The sequence below is a fragment of the Rhinolophus sinicus genome, linkage group LG07 (genome assembly GCF_036562045.2).
Source record: "Rhinolophus sinicus isolate RSC01 linkage group LG07, ASM3656204v1, whole genome shotgun sequence".
NCBI lineage: Eukaryota > Metazoa > Chordata > Mammalia > Chiroptera > Rhinolophidae > Rhinolophus > Rhinolophus sinicus.
Window position 1 is genome coordinate 7,398,677 of NC_133757.1, and position 20,205 is coordinate 7,418,881.

The window sequence follows — 20,205 nt, forward strand, 5'->3', positions numbered from 1 at the left end:
ATGGTCTTTCTCAACCTTTTCCCCTGTATTTTCTGCTTTGGGCAGAGCCGAAACGTGCCAACAACAAATGAGGACACCTTATCCATTCTCTAGAAGGTTCTGGAAGCCACAGGGCAGAGCTCCCTGGCCTTTAAAATTCCTTTGGACAGACCACCCTACTTGTCAGTGCTTAGGCAAGCCACTACAAACAAAGACTAAGTGACACTGGCTTTGAAAAAAATTCTTTATTTGGCTTGTCCTATAAATCAAAAGACTAAGATGTACACTACAAGCTTAAGAAGTCAGAAAAGAAATTCTATCTAGAGAAAGCTCCGCTGCTACTAGGGTTTGGCTCACAGCTGCCTGATACTTTGTCGCAGCACTGAGCCTGTGGTTTTAGGAACACCTGCCCTGATTTGTACATCCCCACCTCAGCCCAAGTGCCTGAGCCAGAGTTAAAAGAGTTCGGGTGTTGCTGGGTGCCAAGGTCAGGACACACGTTTCTTCCTTTTTCACTTGGGTTCCAGAGCCTGTGCAGCCAATGCCTGAGTGCGGCTGTGTGCCTTCTCCTGGTGTCACATTGTAGACCTCAGAGGCTGGCCACGGGAGGTGCAGAAGCTCTTCCTCAGTGTGAAAGCCACCACGGCCAGGACCACGACCACGAAGACCCCCACGAAGATGGCAGTGCTCTGGTAGCTCCCCTGGGTGCTGGCCTTCTCTTCCACGCCAGCCACCGGTAGGTCTGGGAAGGGGAGGACGTCGGAGTCAGGATGGACAGGAAGGGCTGTGGTCCCAGGGCAGGCGATGGCATCAGAACTAGTTGTCTGGTGAGACAAGGAAAAAGGAATGGGAGAGAAGAATGCTAAATGGGAAACTGAGACCAGACCCCAAAGGGCAGATGAATGTGGGGCAGGGAGAATCACTGTGTCTTGTCAGCCAACGGGAGCCAGAAAAGGTTTTTGAGCAGGAAATCGGAACTAGGCTTTGAGAGATCAAATCTACTGGAGGCACCTGATGGTTAGGAGGGGAAACAGTTGGGGCATTTGTGACCAACTGGGAAATGGGTACAAGAGTCCCAGGCAAGAAGTGCCCAGGCCCTAAGCTACTGCAGCACCAGTGGGAAGAGAAGGGACAGGAAAGGGGTGAGCAGGGTTCCCCTCGGCCTCCTTCACCATCACCCTGCCCTGCTGTCCTCTCCGTAGCTCCAACTCCCATTGGAGGTACCATGCACTAGAGTTCTGAATTGTGTCCCCTTCCACTGGAACGCAAGCTCCTTAGGGTTGAAGATTTTGATCTGTTTCAGTTTTTAGTTGTGTGTCTCCTGGCACATAGTAGGCCTTTAACAGATATGCGTGGAAAACATAAGTGAGGAAAGAGCCCCAAATCAACTGGACGTGGGGACAAATGAATATGGGACATGTGGAGAGAGAGCTGTCAAAGGTGCCCCACAGAGTGGAACCCTGTCACCAAGGGGAGGATTTGTGACAACTGCTACTCCAACATCTGCCCCTGTCACCAGTGCCACCACATCTGTTGACCTGGCCCTGGCGTGGCCTCAAAATCCTAGAAGTCACTCTGCAAACATTTTTCTCATCCCCACACACAACAAAATGGCACAGCAGGAAATATGGTCCCCTTTCTAGATGAGGAAAACGAAATGGCTTGTCCAGGGTCAGCCCCTGTGAGCAGTCAGAATCAATCAATCCTGCCTGCACACCCATGGCCCTGCCCTCACTTTGGTTTCATTTCCACTGGGACTATAGTGAGTGGTTATCACTCTCATGAGTAATAATGTTATCACTAATGTTAATATTGGTGACGATAACAACAGTAACAAACGCCACCGTTATCACACCCAGCGACTTATACCAGGCAGAGGTTGAGGCACTTTCACTAATACTATTTCATGTAACCCTCTCATCTGTCCTAAGAGGTAAGTATTAACAGTTTTGTTTTACAGATGAGGAGTGTGAGGTTCTGGGAGTTCAGAACGCAGAGGATAAAGGCGTCATGAGGGTCTGTGCCCCAGGTCAGGACTCTCTTGACCAAATCCTACATACGGGCCCCTCACAGACCAGGAGACTTGGAAGGAGGTGGGAGCCAGGTCTAGTTGAACTCCATATTGCCTGGCACAGCACAGCACACTTGGTACACAGTAGGTGCCCAATTCAAGTTGGCACATGACACCAACAGAAATAGCCTGAGCTCCTGCGGGTCATGGGCCTGGGCCCCGGCTGGCAGCAAGGTGGGAAGGCGACCACCTACCCAGGCTCCTCTTCTCAGCGTGGGGGGGCTGCAGCTGGATGGGCCCCAGGACGACATCCATCTTCTCCACGTAGGAGCCCACATCCCTCTTAGACCTCACAATGCAGCCTCTGCGACAGCGGGAAGAGGGGTCGTGGGCCCTGCACACCACCATCTTGCACTGCAGGTAGACCGTGGGGAAGCGGTTCAGGAAGTGGAAGGATCTGAACTTGAAGCGGGCGATACGGGGTGATGGCGGATAGTAGGACTGGTAGGTTTCGTCCTTCACACACCTGGCAGAAGAGAATAGTCACCCGTTAGCTCTCACCAGTGCACTGCAGTCTTCATACGTGGAGGCGCTGGGCTGGAACTCCATAGCCCATCCTCAAGGCCCACGCCACCTGCCTCATCCCACCTTCCTTTTTAGGGAACGTGTGGTTTAGATATTGACTGTCAGCCCTGCAGGAAAATCCTGGGAGCTCTGACAGGTCAGCAGCATCTTAAAGCAGCAAGGGAGCCCACATTGAGAAGCAGGCCCCGTATTTCACAGTGAGGGCTCAGTGACCATGTGCTCAATGGCCCCAATTACCCAGGTGAGTCAGGGAGGAGCAGGGCCCAGCGAGAGGACAGGAAGGACGAGGGTATTTCAGGGCCAGGCAAGGTGACACTTGGCTACTCTCTGGTGTCTTTGCTGCCCCTCCCTCTCCAGGGCTGTGTCGCCTGACCATCTCAACCTGTCCTGAGTACCCTCCAGGTGTTTGAAGCTCAAAGGTATTCTAATGGGCATCCAGGTAGGTGATTTGAGTGATGGCCAGATATAGTCAATGAGTCCCTGCGTTCCAGGTGTAGTTGGGACACATCTAACCCCATATGTATATCACCTTCTCCCCAGAAAATTGCAATATCTTATGTACACATATATGCCAGAATTTGATCAAAAAGAATCCTTTAGCAGAGAAGAAACAAATCTCTCATTTGCATGCATCTCAATCATTTGACATAAATTCAAATATCACCTTGTCACTCTGTAAAAAGAGGGTCTGGGTAAGCTTATCCCCCATCTTTGCTGTCAAGGAGGCTACTGTGTCTTGAAGCAACTGCACAGACTGTGAATGAGATAAACCTCGACACCTATTTACCGAATCAACACATATTCACACTGTGCCGGGAAAGAGATACTGTTTTCAGTGTTTCAGGGAGGTGTGAAATTTAACTTCCCAACCATAATTCCTAGCAGCTGCCCTTTCTTGTCAGTAAAACTTCTATGTGAGACATTGTTACTAAGACAAGGTCAGATTATAAACCAAAAAATGATGTCCACAGCAGTGGACAGAGACAAAAGAGTAGGGGTTACAGTGGCATGCCCGTGTCCAGGACCCCTCTGTGAGCTCACAAGAGGTGAACTCCACCTCACCAGAGTCCTGTCACCCAGGAAAGCAGGGCTATGGGAGGGCACCTGTGACCCCAGCCTGGACACCACTGGCCTCACTTCTGCATCTTTTGAGCTTGGCTGGAACCATGGACTCTGAGAAGTCTATTCCCAGCTAATGTCGGTCACGAGACCTCTTGTTGCCTTGTGCAACACTCCTTGTGGGCCACCTGCATGCATGCTGTTTGCCCAAGGCCCCATCTGCTCATTTTCATCAGATCCCCATCGCCTATGAAGTGGGCATCGCTGTGCTTATTTGATGAGTGAAGAAACTGGCTCTGAGCGGTGCGACTGCCTGTCCCGAGTGATACACCTACTATGTGGCACAGCTGGCATCTCAGTCTCAATCTGCTTCAAAATTAATGCTTTTGCCACTTCACCAAAGTCCTTTTAATACTAAGGCTTCCCTGGAGTTTGGTCACATGGGGTCTAATCCCAGTTTATAGCTAACCTGCTTGGTGACCACTGGTGAGTCACTCAGTTCATCAGACACCCATCTCCCTATATGTTAACCAGAGATGATCACCTAACTGGTTAAGCTTGAGGACCAAAATCTGCATTCGTTGAGCCTCTGGCTACTCATGTTTGGCTTGTCAGGCAAAGGTTCAAGTCCACCCCATGAACACACTCCTTACCCACTCCGGATTATATCATAAGTCAAAGAGGTGAAGTCATTGGAATCTGGTGACGCCACACAGGTGTCCACAAACAAGGCCAAGGAGGTGTTGGAATGGACGATTTCAGCCTGAAGGTACAAGTCCTGGTTCAAGTGGACATAGTATGGGCTGCTGGTCACAGGATACAAGAATGAAGGTGACGTATAAAAGGACATGTTCACGTCGAAATTGCCATACTGCACTTCCTTGACCTCGATGTTGTCATTAGCAATGTACATTGTGTCAATCCAGGTGTCCTGGAGCATTTTGCAGGTGATGTGAATGTGGAGGTCCTTTTTCCTCCTGATGATGCCACTTGAAGCGTCTGCTTTGAGCAAGTTGGAATAGATGATGGTATCATTATCCACCTAGGAGAGGCAGGCAGGAGAGCAGTCAGGCAAACGTCATCTGCTAAGGGAATCTCATTGCTGATTTTGGTTAGCATGATAGGGAAGCGGCTCAATGAGACTTCAAAACCCTCAGAGAACCGCACAGAGATGGCACGTGCCTATTGCCATGGCTACCACTAGCTGCTTAACTAGCAAGACGTCCTCTCACACAGCCCCTTTTCTCGACCATATGATGGGGGTCTACGGTCTGGACCAGGTGTTGGGGCCTCTTGGGAGCTGCTCCTCATGGGAAGATGGGTGTGTCTGGATGATCCCTTGCTCTGCTGTACAACTAAGCTGAGTTTGGACCCCATGGCTTGGGGTCTTTCTGGCTAGTTCTGTTTTATTCTCACTGTTGCTGGGAGAAACCAGCAGAGGCAGCCATGTGTACTCATGGGAGGGGCTGGTGGTGTCAGTTTTCAGTGTGCTGTTTGAATGGTCAGCAGCTATGGCAGCTTGGTGTCTCAAGCTGTGGGAACTGGAAGCGACAGAGATCCAGAGTTATGGCTGCAGTGGGTCTCTGACCTCTGTGGTAGGGTCTTCCCCAGCGGCTCACATGGACAGGCAGGTGGGCATGGCAATGTTGGAGCACTTTCTGTCACACTCTGCTTTTTCATTCCCTGTGCCACAGGACCTTTTCTGACTGTACCTTTCACCCAGCAGCAAATTCATAAGAATGTTAGTCTCTCATGCCATTTGCTGTGCCTACCATCTTGTAAGAGGGACTTTTCTGGGAATGAGAACCGTGGTATTCTCTGAGCATCTCAAGGAAAGGATGATGTCTGAGCATCTCTTTTCCCAGGGCTTGGTATTGGGTCAATGATAGCATCAGTGGCATCAATAAACACCCATGGAATGGATGAAAGGGAGAGGGGAGAGAGGCCCAGCAAAAGTATCATGATGAATGAAGAATGGGGCGGGAGCCGTCAGCCCAAATGGCCAACAGGACACAGGTATGAATAAAGTCCCCTGGAAGCTTCATGATCATGATAATCTGGCCCCAAGTGAGATGAGCACAAGTGAAGCATCGCCAGGCAGAGACTGGGCAGTGAGGGAGGGGAACTCTTTCTCTCCCCAATGCTATGATGGTCAGAAGCAAACTTCTCAGGTACAAGTTCCCACAAGCTATGGGTGCGTTTGCAAGAAAAAAAAAAACCCCACAAAAATAACACCATGGTGGCCTAAGTGGAAGTCCTGAAATGTAAGGCGACGTTACACTTTATAAAAGAAGGAGGAGGAGAAGGAAGGCCTGTCATGTAGTCACATTTAGTCACGTACAAGAGCAAAACTCCATTCCTGGCCATGTGGGACATTAGACAAGTGTCCTTCTGAAGCCAGCACTTGTTCTTGAATATAATTACTCGTCAGAATGTCACCAGTTGAAGAGGCTTTCATTTTATGTCTGCAGTTACAGAACTCAGTTCTGAGTTTGACCCTTACGGAAGAACATGTAAAAAGAGAAAAGTTTACCAAGTAACTTAAAGTGGTTTTGCCATCTCTAGGACCCTTCCCTCCTCCTCTCTCTGATCACCGGTTTCCCTGTTCTCCTGTCAGAGGATAGCCAGAGGTCTCTGCAGTCCCAGACGTGGGGCAGGGCCAGCCTGGCATGCAGGGGGCGCCAGAGCCCGCACTTAGGACTCAGGTCTGGGGGAAGAATCTGGGATGGTCTCTATGCCCTCTGTGCGTTCCTGGAGAGTATATTTTCTTTTCTTTTCTTTTTTAAGTGTCTTGGCTTTATATTTGAGTGTCAATGGTTGTCACAATAAACCATGTACATGTTGTCACCTTGTTACTCTTTCAGAGACAAACTGAAGTGAACTCTGTACATTAGCTCGCAAGCACGCAAGCTTTCGTAGAATCCACATTTGTCTCTGGTTTCTATGGTTAAACTAAATTCTGAATCCACTCCAAAAAAATGAATGGGGAATTCGGGTTTATTTCTAAATCATAAGAAGCAGTTCTGATTTAAAATTAAAATTCAGTATTAGAGATCTGCTCAGCCTGAAAGGAACTCAATATGTAATAGGAAGTCTTGCAGGTAAGTCAACTGCTATTCCCACAGAGGTGTGGACTCTTCGCCTTGGCGTCCTTCCCTCTCATATCGGCTATTCTGTCACACCAGCCAACATCTGTCAGACACCCGCTAAATGGGGACCTGGAATTCTGGCTCTGCAGTTCACCATCATGGGGACTTGGGCAAGTGACTTAACTTTTGTAAGCCTCCATTTCCTCATGATTGAATGGGAATAAAAGTTGTCTGGAGAATTTTGAAAGTCATGGAAAGCTCTTAGTTCAGTGCCTGGCATACAGATTAGCCGTTAATAATCTGATTAGAAAGGCTCCATGTCAGGGGCACTGGGAGTTGCAAAGACGAATAAAACACATGAGTAAGCTGAGGCACTCGGCTTGGTAGTGGTACGGGAGGGCATTGAAATCAGTGGAGGAATCAGAATGTAGCACGTGACACCCACAACCACTCAGGGTTGACACGCTCCTGTGGCGGCTCCTAACGGAGATGTCAGAGTCTCCAGGTGCACATTTGGAATCAGGAGGGTGATCACTTTTGGTGAATTGACTCCCACCAACTAAATTCATGACAAACCAGAATTCACACGATTAATTTACAGGGCAAGATACAAAAGCCAGGTTGACTAGAATGTTTGCATGACCTGACTAATATGTACCCTTCTCTGCATGTAAGTCTCCCTGACCCACTCAGTTCCTCTCAGAAGGAGACCTGGATTGTAGACCCTGAGGCCCAGCACCTATCCCGGGCTGACAGGCCAATCGGGTTGACTAATTGAATGTCTCCTTCCTGTCTCACTGTTTCTTATGTGTTAAAGGATCAGGAATGACCTTGCCAGGTGAGGAGCAGATTCATTTGAGCACCTAGCACAGTTTGTCCTATGGTGAATTACAACCTGAGGCCCTTGGAATGTGTTTGTCACACACATTGTACATATTTGAGCATTTCACGTTGTGTATTTACTGCAGTCCTAAGCAAAATAAAAGTATTTGCACTATGTCTGTGCCCTGAGACAAAAATCTTAAAAAGATTATTGAGGTGTCAGCCAAAAATTCAGAACTCAGAATGCATCACTGGAAAAAAATCACATAAAATTAAATGCAACCATTCTAAGTGTACCACTCAGTAAGGTTTGACAGCAGTCACCCCCTCAATAAGATACAGAACAGTTCACTAACTCAAACAGCTCCGCCCTGCCCCTTGGTGGGCAATTCCCTCTAACCAGGTCGACTTTCCATCACGCATTTATTCTCCATTTCTAAATTTTAGAGAAATGGAATCACAGAGTAGGTACTCTTGTGTGCCTGGCTTCTTTCACGCAGCGTAATGGCATCAGCCCCACCACTTGCTGGCGGAGTGGCCTTGGGCAAATGGCTTCACTCCTTGCAAAGCCCAGTGTCCCTATTTTTAAAGTGGGATGACAGTGAGAGAATACTTGGTGGGGATTTGGGGAGTGTGACACTGACTAATCCCAGTGTCTGCCACTCGTAGGTTGACCAACCGTTTCAGTTTGCTCAGGACTCAGGAGTTTCCTGGGACACGGGACTTTTCCATTCTAAAATCTTCCAAGTCCCAGGCAAACCAAGACAGCTGGTCACCCTAGATGGTGACAGCTCAAAAAATGGTAGCTGCTGAGGTCAATGGACTGTGAAGCTATTGAAGCTTAAGCTAAGAGCTCCCCGTGTGTACAGATTCTGCCAAGGCTTGGCAACGTATTGGCACAGCCATGAATTTTGGGTAAGATTTATGAAAATAAGATACATCTGAATTCTTTCACTTAATGAGGCACCTGCCACATTTACCCACCCTGACCCCAAACTGTTTAAGCTTCAGCTCCCACAAAACCTGGAGCTGCACCCCAGGATCTGCTACTGTTATGGCTGATGTGAGTGGCAGCCCGCCAGACACCATCCGTGCTGGGCAGTGCTGGAAAAACTGCCTGATGTCCTATGCTTCTCCTCCTTCCTTCCGTGTGGAAGTGGCTGCAGCTACGTCATGGCACCAATGAACACATTTATATCTTCACCCCTATTACATACTGGTTATACCATAATCATGTCTTCTGGGTACCCCAAATTCAAGAAGCACAGTGCATGTGACTGTAGAAAAGCTTGCTCAGCAGGAGATAGAGTGGGAAGCCCCAGGCTTACCTTCTGGGTGGTACCGCAGCCTGAGTAGGGAATTGTGAATATCACTTGGCTTGACGTTATCTGGGGCTTACAATGGTAGCTTCCGTTCCATGTGGGAATGACAAGGTCCCAGGCAGAATAGCCCAGGGATTGGAGGTAACTCCTGCTCACGTTGGCTTGCATTTGATCCGGCAGACACAGCAGCCCTGGTGGCCAAGGGCAGATAATGCAGTCAGTACCCCCAAGTCTCAGTAAGTCCCACTAGGAGCTCCTCCCATATATAGGTGCAGGGATCAAGAAGGCTGACAAACAATACATTAAAAAGATCATACACCATGATCAAGTGGGATTTATCCCTGGTATGCAAGGGTGGTTCAACATCTGCAAATCAATTAATGTGATACACCACATTAACAAAATGAAAAATAAAAATCACATGATCATATCAATAGATGCAGAAAAAGCATTTGATAAAATCCAGCAGCCATTTATGATAAAAACCCTTAAGAAAGTGGGAATAGAGGGATCATATCTCAACATAATAAAGGCCATATATGATAAACCCACAGCTAACATCATACTCAATGGGGAAAAGCTAAAACCATTCCCCTTAAGATCAGGAACAAGGCAAGGTTGCCCACTTTCTCCACTTCTATTCAACATAGTGCTGGAAGTTCTAGCCACAGCAATCAGACAAGAAAAAGAAATAAAAGGCATCCAAATCGGTAAGGAGGAAGTAAAATTGTCATTATATGCAGATGACATGATACTATATAGAGAACCCTAAAGACTCCACCAAGAAACTATTAGAGCTGATAGATGAATTTAGTAAAGTAGCAGGATACAAAATTAATATTCAGAAATCAGTTGCATTTGTATATACTAATAATAAAACATCAGAAGGAGAAATTTAAAAACAATCCCATTTACAATTGCTTCAAAGACTATAAAATACCTGGGAATAAATTTAACCAAAGAAGTAAAAGATCTGTACTCAGAAAATTATAAGACACTGAAGAAAGAAATGAAAGAAGATACAAATAGATGGAAACACATACCATGTTCATGGATAGAAAGAATTAATATAGTTAAAATGTCCATACTGCCTAAGGCAATATACATATTCAACGCAATTCCTATCAAACTACCAATGATGTTTTTCACAGAAATAGAACATATAATCCTAAAATTTATATGGGACTATAAAAGACCCCGAATTGCCTCAGCAATCTTGAGAAATAAGAACAAAGTGGGAGGTATAACATTACCTGACATCAAATTATACTACAAGGCTACAGTAATCAAAACAGCATGGTACTGGCATAAAAACAGACACATAGATCAATGGAACAGAATAGAGAGTTCAGAAATAAATCCATGCCTATATGGCCATTTAATCTACGACAATGGAAGCAAGACTGTACGGTGGGGTAAAGACAGTCTATTCAATAAATGGTGCTGGGAAACCTGGACAGACACATACAAAAAAATGAAGCTGGACCACCTCCTTATACCATATACAAAAATAAATTCAAAATGGCTTAAAGACTTAAATGCAAGATCTGAAACCATAAAATTCCTAGAAGAAAATATAGAAAGAAACTTCACAGACATTACCCAGAGTAAGCTTTTTACTGATATATCCCCTCATGCAAGGTAAGTAAGAGAAAAAATAAACATGTGGGATTACATCAAACTAAAAAGTTTTTTCACAGCAAAGGAAACCATCAATAAAACAAAAAGGGATCCTACTGAATGGGAAAAGATATTTGCCAATGATATATCTGATAAGGGGTTAATATCACAAATTTATAAAAAACTCACTCAACTCAACTCCAAAAAAACAAACAACTCAATTAAAAAATGGGCAGAGGACATGAAGAGACATTTTTCTAAAAAGGACATACAGATGGCAAACAGACGTATGAAAAAGTGCTCAACCTCATTAACCATCAGAGAAATGCAAATAAAAACTACAATGAGATACCACTTCACCCCAGTCAAAATGGCTATCATCAATAAATCAACAAACAACAAGTGCTGGCACGGATGTGGAGAAAAGGGAAACCTTGTGCACTGTTGGTGGGATTGCAGATTGGTGCAGCCACTATGGAAAACAGTATGGAGGTACCTCAAAAATCTGAAAATGGAACTACCTTATGATCCAGCAATTCCACTCCTAGGTATCTACCCGGAGAAATCCAAAACTCTAATTTAAAAAACTTTATGCACTCCTATGTTTATTGCAGCACTATATACAATAGCCAAGACATGGAAACAACCGAAATGCCCATCAGTAGATGACTGGATTAAGAAACTGTGGTACATTTATACAATGGAGTATTACACAGCCATAAAGAAGAAAGAAATCTTACCATTTGCAACAACATGGATGGACCTAGAGAACATTATGTTAAGTGAAATAAGTCAGACAGAGAAAGACAAATACCATATGATCTCACTTATATGTGGAATCTAAAGAAAAGAATAAGTGAATGAACTAATCAGAAACAGTTTGGAGACATAGAGGAAAAACTGAGGGTTGCTAGATGGGAGGGGGTGGGGATAAGGGGGAAGGTGAGGGGATTAGAAAACAGTAACCACAAGATGGCCACGGAGTTTTGAAAATTAATTTGGGGAATGTAATCAATAATGTTGTAAAGATTTTGTAGGGTATCTGATGGACACTTGTCTCATTAGGGAGACCACCTCAGGGATGATGTAGATGCCTGATCACTGCACTGTACACCTGAAGCTGAAGCTGAACAATAGTGACTGTCAACTCTAATTTTATATATATATGTGTATATATATATATATATATATATATGTATGTATGTATATACTTACAAGAAGTGGAGTACAGCATTAGGAATAGAGACAGTGGAAATGTAATCGCTGTGTGCGATGTCACAGGGATAGTGGATGGGGGCGGGGGGTTCACACAGTGTGAGGGATATAAATGATAAATGTCTAAGTATTACTTTGTCTTGTGCACCTGAAACTAATAATAATAATAAAAGATGGCTGACCAAGATGGTCCACATCAGGACATGCCTCGCCACAAGCCTGAGGTGCCCTAGGACCCAAGCCAGTCTCGTCCTCATGAGAGCCCCATGAGGACACAGGGACTCGGGATTCCTCAGATGAAGAAATGGAGGCAGGATGTGAAATGAGTGAGATGTTTCGCCAAGTTACCATTGATCCACAAAGTAAAATAATGCTCCAGTGGAATTGTGGAGATGTTGTGAAATAAGGTCCTTTAGCTCTGATGCAGGTCAATGCTTAAAATCCTGACTGACACAGAGAACTCAGACATCACCTTGCCCAATCCATGGCCAGTCTGTAAATTAGTCCATTTAACAGCTAGAATCGTAGCCATTAGCCTCTGCTGGAAGTGGCTGAGTGACCAGCTCAGTCCATCTTTGGATAAGCAGTCAAATGTGCTAGGCCTCAGGACATGGTCACGGTGTCCCACACTCTGGGATGGTCACCAGGCCTCAAGCCAGGTGGCCACCTCTGCCCTTGGCATTGGCATCTCACTATATGTTGAAAACATCACTTTGCATCTTCTACTTAGTCTCTGCTGACTGCAGTGAGGCCGATATACTGCCAGTTCTAGCCCTTGACCTCATTTCTGGGCAGCCAGAGTCCCAAGACCCACTGCCCTTGGACTCTTTCAGCACCAGGGCAAGCCTTGGTGACCTGACAAAGCTGCTCTAGTTTCTTGTTCCACAACCACAGAATGGTTGAGCAGTAGAAGGCTCTCAGAGGTGCCCCCATCCCTAAAGAGCCCTCTTGAGGGGGACTTACTGGTGCTGTCATTGGAAGGACTAGAGTAGTATTCAGCCTGGAACCCTCTCCTCGTTACGCTGCCATCACTGACGAAGCGAACAGACATGAAGTTGGATGATGAAATGAAGGATCCGTTTTGCATGTCGCAAACCCGGGCAATGAGCGGGGAGCTGCGGTAGGGGCCATCGAACACTTCCACGTAGTCGTAGTTACAGCCCCCTTCAAGCCTGCAGAGACAGGGCACACAGTTTGGGCTTCACTTTTCACCAGGATTTGATGCAGGAGGTCAGACTTCAGTGTGGGGTCACACCTCTGTGCCAGAAACTCTGCCATATTAGTAACAGAAAGTAGTAGATTTTCTTAAATCAAGCAGAGATTATTCTTCCATGACCTCCATACATGGGTCTTAGTTCTCCCTTCTGGAGTCACACATATGACATATACAACCCCTCTCCTAACAGCCCTTTGTCTCATGAAAGGAAGGGATCACATCCTGTCTTTGACTTTTCTTCAATGAAAAAGACCCCAGTCTCCCCTAGGATGAAATGAGTATTCATGAGTTCATAGTCACAGAAATAAATCATTGAATAAATAAATATTAGGCAAGTCAAATAACCTCTCTGAAGCTCAGGTTTCTTATTTACAAATGTGAAATAACCCTATCCATGCACAGTGAAGAGAGCTGCTGTGAGGCTCAAGTGAAACAATATATGGAAAAGGCTTCATAAAATGTCACAAATGGTGGTGGCCATTGCTTTTCAGATGCTGGCTAAAGGACCAGTCATGGTCAACCTTCGTCCATAGGATTTCATGGGTTTTAAGGAGAGTCCCCCAAATCCAAAAGGAATTATAATGGTGAGAGGATTAAAATAATATTATCTCTTTTGCCCAAATGAATTTCCAAGGCAGAGGCCCCCAAGGCCACTGCAAATCAGAAATCAAGAGAGAAAGCTATTTTGTTCAGTGATGACTGTTAGAGAAGAACTTATGGTACCTCCTTTCCAAGATGCTAGAAAATACTGGTGCTTCTGCATGGTCACCCCCGCTCCTTGGACCAATCATATATTAATGGGGTTTGCATGATGTTTTCTCTGCTTAAAATAATGAATCCCACCCTTCGTCGGATGAGGAACAAATAACATAATCTCTGCAGCTGTGGTTTCTCCATCTCTGTCTGAGCCCCAGAAGTCACCCCCAAAAAAGAGGGAGAGGAGAGAAAAGGGCTCAGAAAAACTGGTGTGCTTGTTCATAGGATTCTTTGTGTTATTACTGTTAACAAAAATCCCTCCCATTGGGTACCATTTTCTAAGTATATACCTATATTTCTCTCTTCTGACTTTCCCAGGAACCAGTGAGGGGGAGGAAAGCAGGTATTTTATTTCCTTCTTTTGACGGAGGCTCAGGAAAGTTAAGTGATTTCCTGTGGCCACACAGCAAATTAGTGACAAACTGAGACTTTAAACCGGGGCTCTTGTCCTGGCCCCACCTGCACAGGCTGTCTCTGTGCCAGGTCAAATATTGAACCCATAAGAAAAAGTGTCAATGGGCAAACATCTCTCCTAAGTTGCTAGGTACTATTTATTCCCTTCTAAACTGCCTCGGAGGCCCCCCACGGGCTCTGTTCTGCACCCACACACTTACTGGACATTTCTGAAGACAAGGGCCACCCGGTCATTGTTCTGGACTTCGATGTCCCACACACATCTGGCATTGTTTGGGTAGTTCCCAGGATAGAATGGGCTGGAAAAGCGCCCTGATGGCTGGGACAGGAAGCCGCCACAGGAATAATTTGCTGTTGGGACAAAATGGAAAAGCTGATGATGCCTAGACCACATGGCACATCACCTGAGGGAGATTTTTAAACAATTTCCAAGGTAAGCATCCATCAGGAGGTGGCCTGAACCTGGACCGTCCACTGAGGGTCTGTAGGATGCCCTTCACGGGCAGCTGTACTTAGGAAAGCCATCTTTCCATCCTTCTCATCATCCCTCCCCAGTGTCACCGTCAATGAGGGGAAGGGACAGGGGGTTTGTCAGGGAGCTCAGAACTTACTGGTTGGGCTGCTGACAGTGTGCGTAGGAGCTGTTGGCAAAGAGAAAAGAGAATGATCAGTTTCCTAGCATCCGTGACACAATTGTTGAGTGCTTGCTTTCTCTGTGCCAGAAAGGTGTCAACCCTGGGTTCACAGTGAGGTGCTGGTTATTGGCCTTGCTCTCAGAGAGCTCACAGCCTAGAGGAGAGGACGGAAAAGACTGACTCCCAACATAGTGGGATGGTGGGAGCCCACAGCGTTGGCTCCAGACCCAAACTGACCAAATGATCCTGCTTCTCTTGTGAGCCTCACCATGAGTTGTCACTTCACAAAGAGTGTCCCCTGGCCCCTGGATCAAGTAAACTCTGCTAATGTGTCCTCTTTGTATACGGATCTTTCCCTTCGAAACACCCATCACAACTGTAATTATATCATTAATTCTGTATTAAATATTTAATACTGGGCTCTATCTGAGGGAGGAAGTCAGTTTCTCTTCTCAGCTTCATTATTTTGTAGTTTTACAACCATTCTTGATGGCAATGTGGCCGTCTACACAGCAAAGATCTGAAAATACTTAACATATCTTAAGAGTTAGTATTTACTAAGTACATTCTAGGTACCAGGCACTAGGTTAACTTTAGTCCATTAAACCTATTTTTGTGCTAGAGGGAAAAAATGAGGTGGTATGCAAAGATTTACTTATAAAAATATTCTTCCTTACAGGGTCATTTATAATAATGAAGAAATATAAATAACTGGAATGTGCAGCAATTGGGGACTAGTTAAATAATTTGTGGGCACAGCTGTCCAGTGGAATTCAATGCAGGTATTTAAAATGATGGTAAGAGTAATTTTTTAGGAGCAATCAATAGAAAGTGACTGAACTGTAGCTACATCATCAGGTAGAATTTATGTGTAAAAGTATAATGATTTGTGAAATTATCTAGTTATTATCTCCATCTTCCTCCCAAAGCTTTGAAGACACTGTAAGAAACAAAAGGCTTTAAGTCTATTCTTTGAAGTATCACTTACCCTATTTACTTAAAAGAAGGGGAAGGAGATCTCCTTAGTTTAAACAAGTCACCTAGCTAGCAGAAGCAATACGACCAAGACTTCTGGGTTTGGGTTAATGTTTCCAGCAATAAGACTTGACTGAAGCCTGTTTCTCATTCTTTACTCTCAAGGGGCTATTTTATAGGATGCTCTTTGGTGTGGGCTGAGCTATGCATTTTCTCTAAATTGCTCCCAACAATGCCCAGCAATCCAATTCCTGAGCCCAGCCATGGGAGACAGGGGCAAAGAGGGAAGTCATCAGCCTGCATCCACAGTGATCACTGGGAGCAACCTGGGTACCTGCAGGGGGAATCCACCCGAGACAGCTTCCCAGCCCCCCACCAAGGAGCAGCCCGAGGACCTGGTCTTTGGAAACTCCACCTTGAACCAACTTACCCGGTCCATGGGGCCCCCCACTAGGCCTGAGGCTTATCATGAAGGCTCCTATTCTACTGAGCTCCTCCTCACGTCACTGTCAAACCCAAAGCTTGCCCTGAATCTTAAACAAACCATGGACCCGTGAATATCATGACAGTGGGCAGGAGTCACTCACTGACACTTAGCTGTATATACTGTGGGTGGCAGAAAAGAAGAAAAAATGGTAGAGTTACTTAGGCCTCCCTGGAGGAAGGAGACACCAGAGACATTTGCCAGAGACACCAATGGACTAGGCTTCATGATCTGTCTCCCCTGAATTGTGTCCTTGATGGCCTGTGAGCTGGACCCTCTGGCCCTCAGGCTGACGTCTATGTAACGAGGGCCCTGTTCTCCAGAGAATATATACACATGGCCAACAAGCACATGAAAAGCTGCTCAACATCATTAGTCGTTCGGGAAATGCAAATCAAAACCACAGTGGAATAGCATCTCACACCTACCAGGACGATCATAATGAAAAAGACACATAATAACAAGTGTTGGTGAGGATGGAGAGAAATTGAATCTCTCATACACTTGGTGGCAAGTTAAAATGGTGCAGTCCCTGTGGTAAACAGTTCAGTGTTTCTACAATAAATTAAATATAGAATTATCATGTGACCCAGCAATTCCACTCCCAGGTCTATACCCAAAAGAATTGGAAACAGGTGTTCAAACAAAAATTGTATACAAATGTTTGTAGTAGTGTTATTCACAATAGCCCAAAGATAGAAACAACCCAAATGTCCATTAATAGATGAATGGATTAATACAATGTGATCTATCCATACAACAAAATATCACTCAGCCATAAAAAAGGACTCCTAATACAAGCTACAATGTGGATGAACCTTGAAAGCTTATGCAAAGTGAAACAAGCCAGTCACAAAAAGCCACATATTGTTTGATTCCATTAAAACGTAATATCCAGAATAGGCAAATCCATAGAGACAGAGAGTAAATTCGTTATTGCCAGGGGGAAGGGGACTAGGGAGTGACTGGTTAGTGGGGATGGGGTTTCCTTTGGGGATGATGAAAAATTCTGGAACTAGACAGTGGTGATGGTTATACAAGTCTGTGACTATATAAAAACCCCTGGACTGTACAGTCAAAACAATACATTTTATGGTCGGGGAAAGTTCAGAGACGGAACCAACAGACAAGCAGAAAATGTTTGGCCATTTTCCCCAGTCCTGACTCACTGCGTCCAGGATCCTGGCTTTACTCCAGGGCCATAGCCACAATAAGCTGTGACACAATAAGCTGACACCCCAGGGAGAGGCAAGGCGCTGACCCTCTGATGGGGAGGGCCAGGCTGGGGAACCACCAGCCAGCATCCAGCAGAGAATATTTAAGGAGGGCAAGCTGCCATATGGAGTGCTTTCTCTGTGTCTCAAACCTCCCTCCTGTCTGATTTGATTGTAACAGAAACCCTCCTTCCTATTAAAAAGATAGCAATCAAAACCAGTTCCATGAGGTTCAAGTAGGGCCTAGTGTCACGTCCTCTTGCTTTCTCCCAGTGAATAAGGACGTGGACATAAGACCCTGACTAGACCATTAGAACACATGGAGATGGTTTGGGAGAAGTCACCTCTTGCTAAGCAAGCTGCTCAGAGTTTTTCTAGGGCTTGTCAGCTGGAGATACTGTGACAAACATTCTTTCGTCTGGTGGAATGTAGACTTGGGGCTGAAACTACCCCCATGTGCAGAAAGCAAGCTGATAGTGAAGCCCACATATGTAAGAAAGTGGAGGTACACAAAGTGCAGGGGACAGACAGTCTTTGAACTTCTGGATCCAGCTGTACCTGAAACTAGACCTACCACAGAATGTCCTAAATATGTGAACCATGGGAGAGTTTGAGTTGGGTTGCTTTCACTTGCAAACAAAAATGCCCTGGCAAATATGTCCCATAACTGGTAAGGGAAGGGGATCCATAATTCTGGTGGATAGAGGGAACCCTCCACACTGGATGAGGTGATGAGCATGGGGGTTTAACCTGAGATTCAAGAGCTTCACCCAGGCCTGTTGGCTACAGTGCTGAATGCTGATGATTTGACCAGATCCAAATGATGCTTGCCATTGGATCCCGTGCACCACCAGTCTGGAGAGAAGCAGATTTAGAAAGGAGGGTATTGAATCAAGGTTGGGTCTAGTGATCTACGACAGGTCAGGAACAGTGGGGTGTGGGAAGCTCTGCGGGCTGGGGGAGAAAAAGGCCTTTTCTGAGAGTTTGCAATGCGCCAAAATCTGCACTTGAAAGTTCATAGTGGTAATGAGGTTTACAATCTTCAAGAGCAATTACAGTGCTCTCCTGACAGTGTGTTCTTTGGCAAAAAGCACCCCTTACAGGACTTACCTGCCTGAAGCATATGGCATGAAAATCTCTCTTCTCCAATCACACATAACATTTGGCCCAGACAAAGCTTTCAAGCAGATCTGACGGCAGGATAGAGCCTCCCCTGTCCCCAGAAGTGGTGGGTAAGCACTGTGTGGCCAGAACGCTCTATCCTGCTGAGCCAGGTCAGACCATCAATGTGTCAGGGGCTCAGCTGGAACTGTCTACAAGCCCTAGACTGCTTAGGGAAGGAACTGGGAGGCAGAAAACTCCATGGTACCCTCCTGGACCTACTGCTGGGGGGCTGTCGAGATGAGTACAGGGAGAAGAGACGGCCAGGAGTCATAGGTGCTGGACTTACCTGCCGGGGTTGTAGACTGGGACCCGGCACCTGTGAGAGAGAGAAGGTTCTGTCAGACGTGTTGCACAGAAGGTGGCACAATGAGAAGCAAAGGTGTAAGAAACAGAGCAGGTCAGACTCAGTCAATGCTTGTCTCATGCCATGGAGGGACGGGGGTTTGCCATCCGACCCTTGGAAAGATGTTCCTCGTCAAAGTCTAGTAAGAAGCCATCCATTCATTGCAAAGTTAGGGTGATGACATCTGGAATCACATATACTGACCAATGAGACCCAAAAACAACTGTCTACGTTGCAACTTTAAGCACAGTGGGTCCACACTGAGGAAGAGAGGAGTCTAACTCCAGGTCAAAATCCCATTGGTGATCTTTCACACCTGACATTGGAAATTACAAGGCTTTGCCTGGCAGGTCTCGTCGGGGTTGTTGGGTCCACAGTGCTGACCTGGAGTAAAGAGAGTACATGAAACCCCCGGGAGAGTTACATGCAAGGATAGAGAATATCAAAACCTAGGCCAGTGATATGAACATCTCTGCAATTCGGGGCCATGGAATTGCACTCAGACACAACCTACAGACACTACTTTCGTGCCTCTGGTTTTCACTGACCAGCTAGTGAGGAAAGTCTTCATTGTGACCTTCAAATAAGACCATCGTCCTAATCCACCATCTCAAATTCTGACTAGATAAAAACCAATACTGGTATAGGCAGAGAGCTAAGAAAACATCAAAATATGAGAAATCAAAAAACAAACATTCAGGAAAAAAAAAGCTTTAGATACATAAACTTGCAAACAACTACCTTATCAATGAAAGACGAACCGAACATGTTTGAGGCCTACCTGAGCAGACGACGCCGGCGTCCTCCCCATGGTTACAGTTGTGCGAGTTCCAGCCTCTGTGTGGGCAGCTCCACAGGTAGGACTCGTGCCCCGAGCAATTCACGTCATCCAGGACAATCGGCCCTGAGCCCTGCCCGAAACGGGCACTTCCTGGAGCCGACCTGGCCCAGCCGCAGCCCAGCTGCCTGCACACCACGTTGGCGTCGTTGGTGTCCCAGCCGTCGTCACACACGGTGCCCCACGAGCCCCGGTACAGGACCTCCACCCGGCCCTGACACCGGTCACCTCCGTTCACCAGCCTCAGAGCCAAACTCGATTCGGTCCCGAACCCTAGAGTGCGGCACAGGAAGACCCCCTCGGTGTGTGTCTGGAGCTACCACGTCAGAGGCATTTTCCAGAATCTGGGTACGTTCTCTTAGCCAAAGATCCCGGGCAACAGGACACCTTACGACCGGCTCAGGGGTTAACCCTCATCAGGGCAAAGGAGCAGACACATGGTATCGTGCTCAGGTGTACGGATG

At 46.2% G+C, this 20,205-nt stretch overlaps 1 protein-coding gene across 47 annotated transcripts in view; it reads right to left on the reverse strand.

Annotated features, from left to right (window-relative positions):
- Window positions 1-213: 213 nt before the first annotated feature.
- DMBT1 (deleted in malignant brain tumors 1) overlaps window positions 214-20,205 on the reverse strand; it is a 65,144-nt gene continuing 45,152 nt past the window's right edge. For 45 of the 47 annotated variants that reach the window (XM_074338897.1, XM_074338895.1, XM_074338892.1 and 42 more), the window contains 9 exons: window positions 19,685-20,014; window positions 18,847-18,876; window positions 14,700-14,729; window positions 14,289-14,439; window positions 12,666-12,874; window positions 8,874-9,058; window positions 4,288-4,676; window positions 2,245-2,516; window positions 214-803 (listed from right to left, as the gene is read on the reverse strand). In XM_074338897.1, coding sequence (XP_074194998.1) covers window positions 796-803; window positions 2,245-2,516; window positions 4,288-4,676; window positions 8,874-9,058; window positions 12,666-12,874; window positions 14,289-14,439; window positions 14,700-14,729; window positions 18,847-18,876; window positions 19,685-20,014 — 1,604 coding nt within the window. In that variant the 3' untranslated portion in view covers window positions 214-795. The remainder of the gene's footprint in view (window positions 804-2,244; window positions 2,517-4,287; window positions 4,677-8,873; window positions 9,059-12,665; window positions 12,875-14,288; window positions 14,440-14,699; window positions 14,730-18,846; window positions 18,877-19,684; window positions 20,015-20,205) is intronic. The other 2 variants (XM_074338907.1, XM_074338902.1) reach the window with 1 other exon arrangement.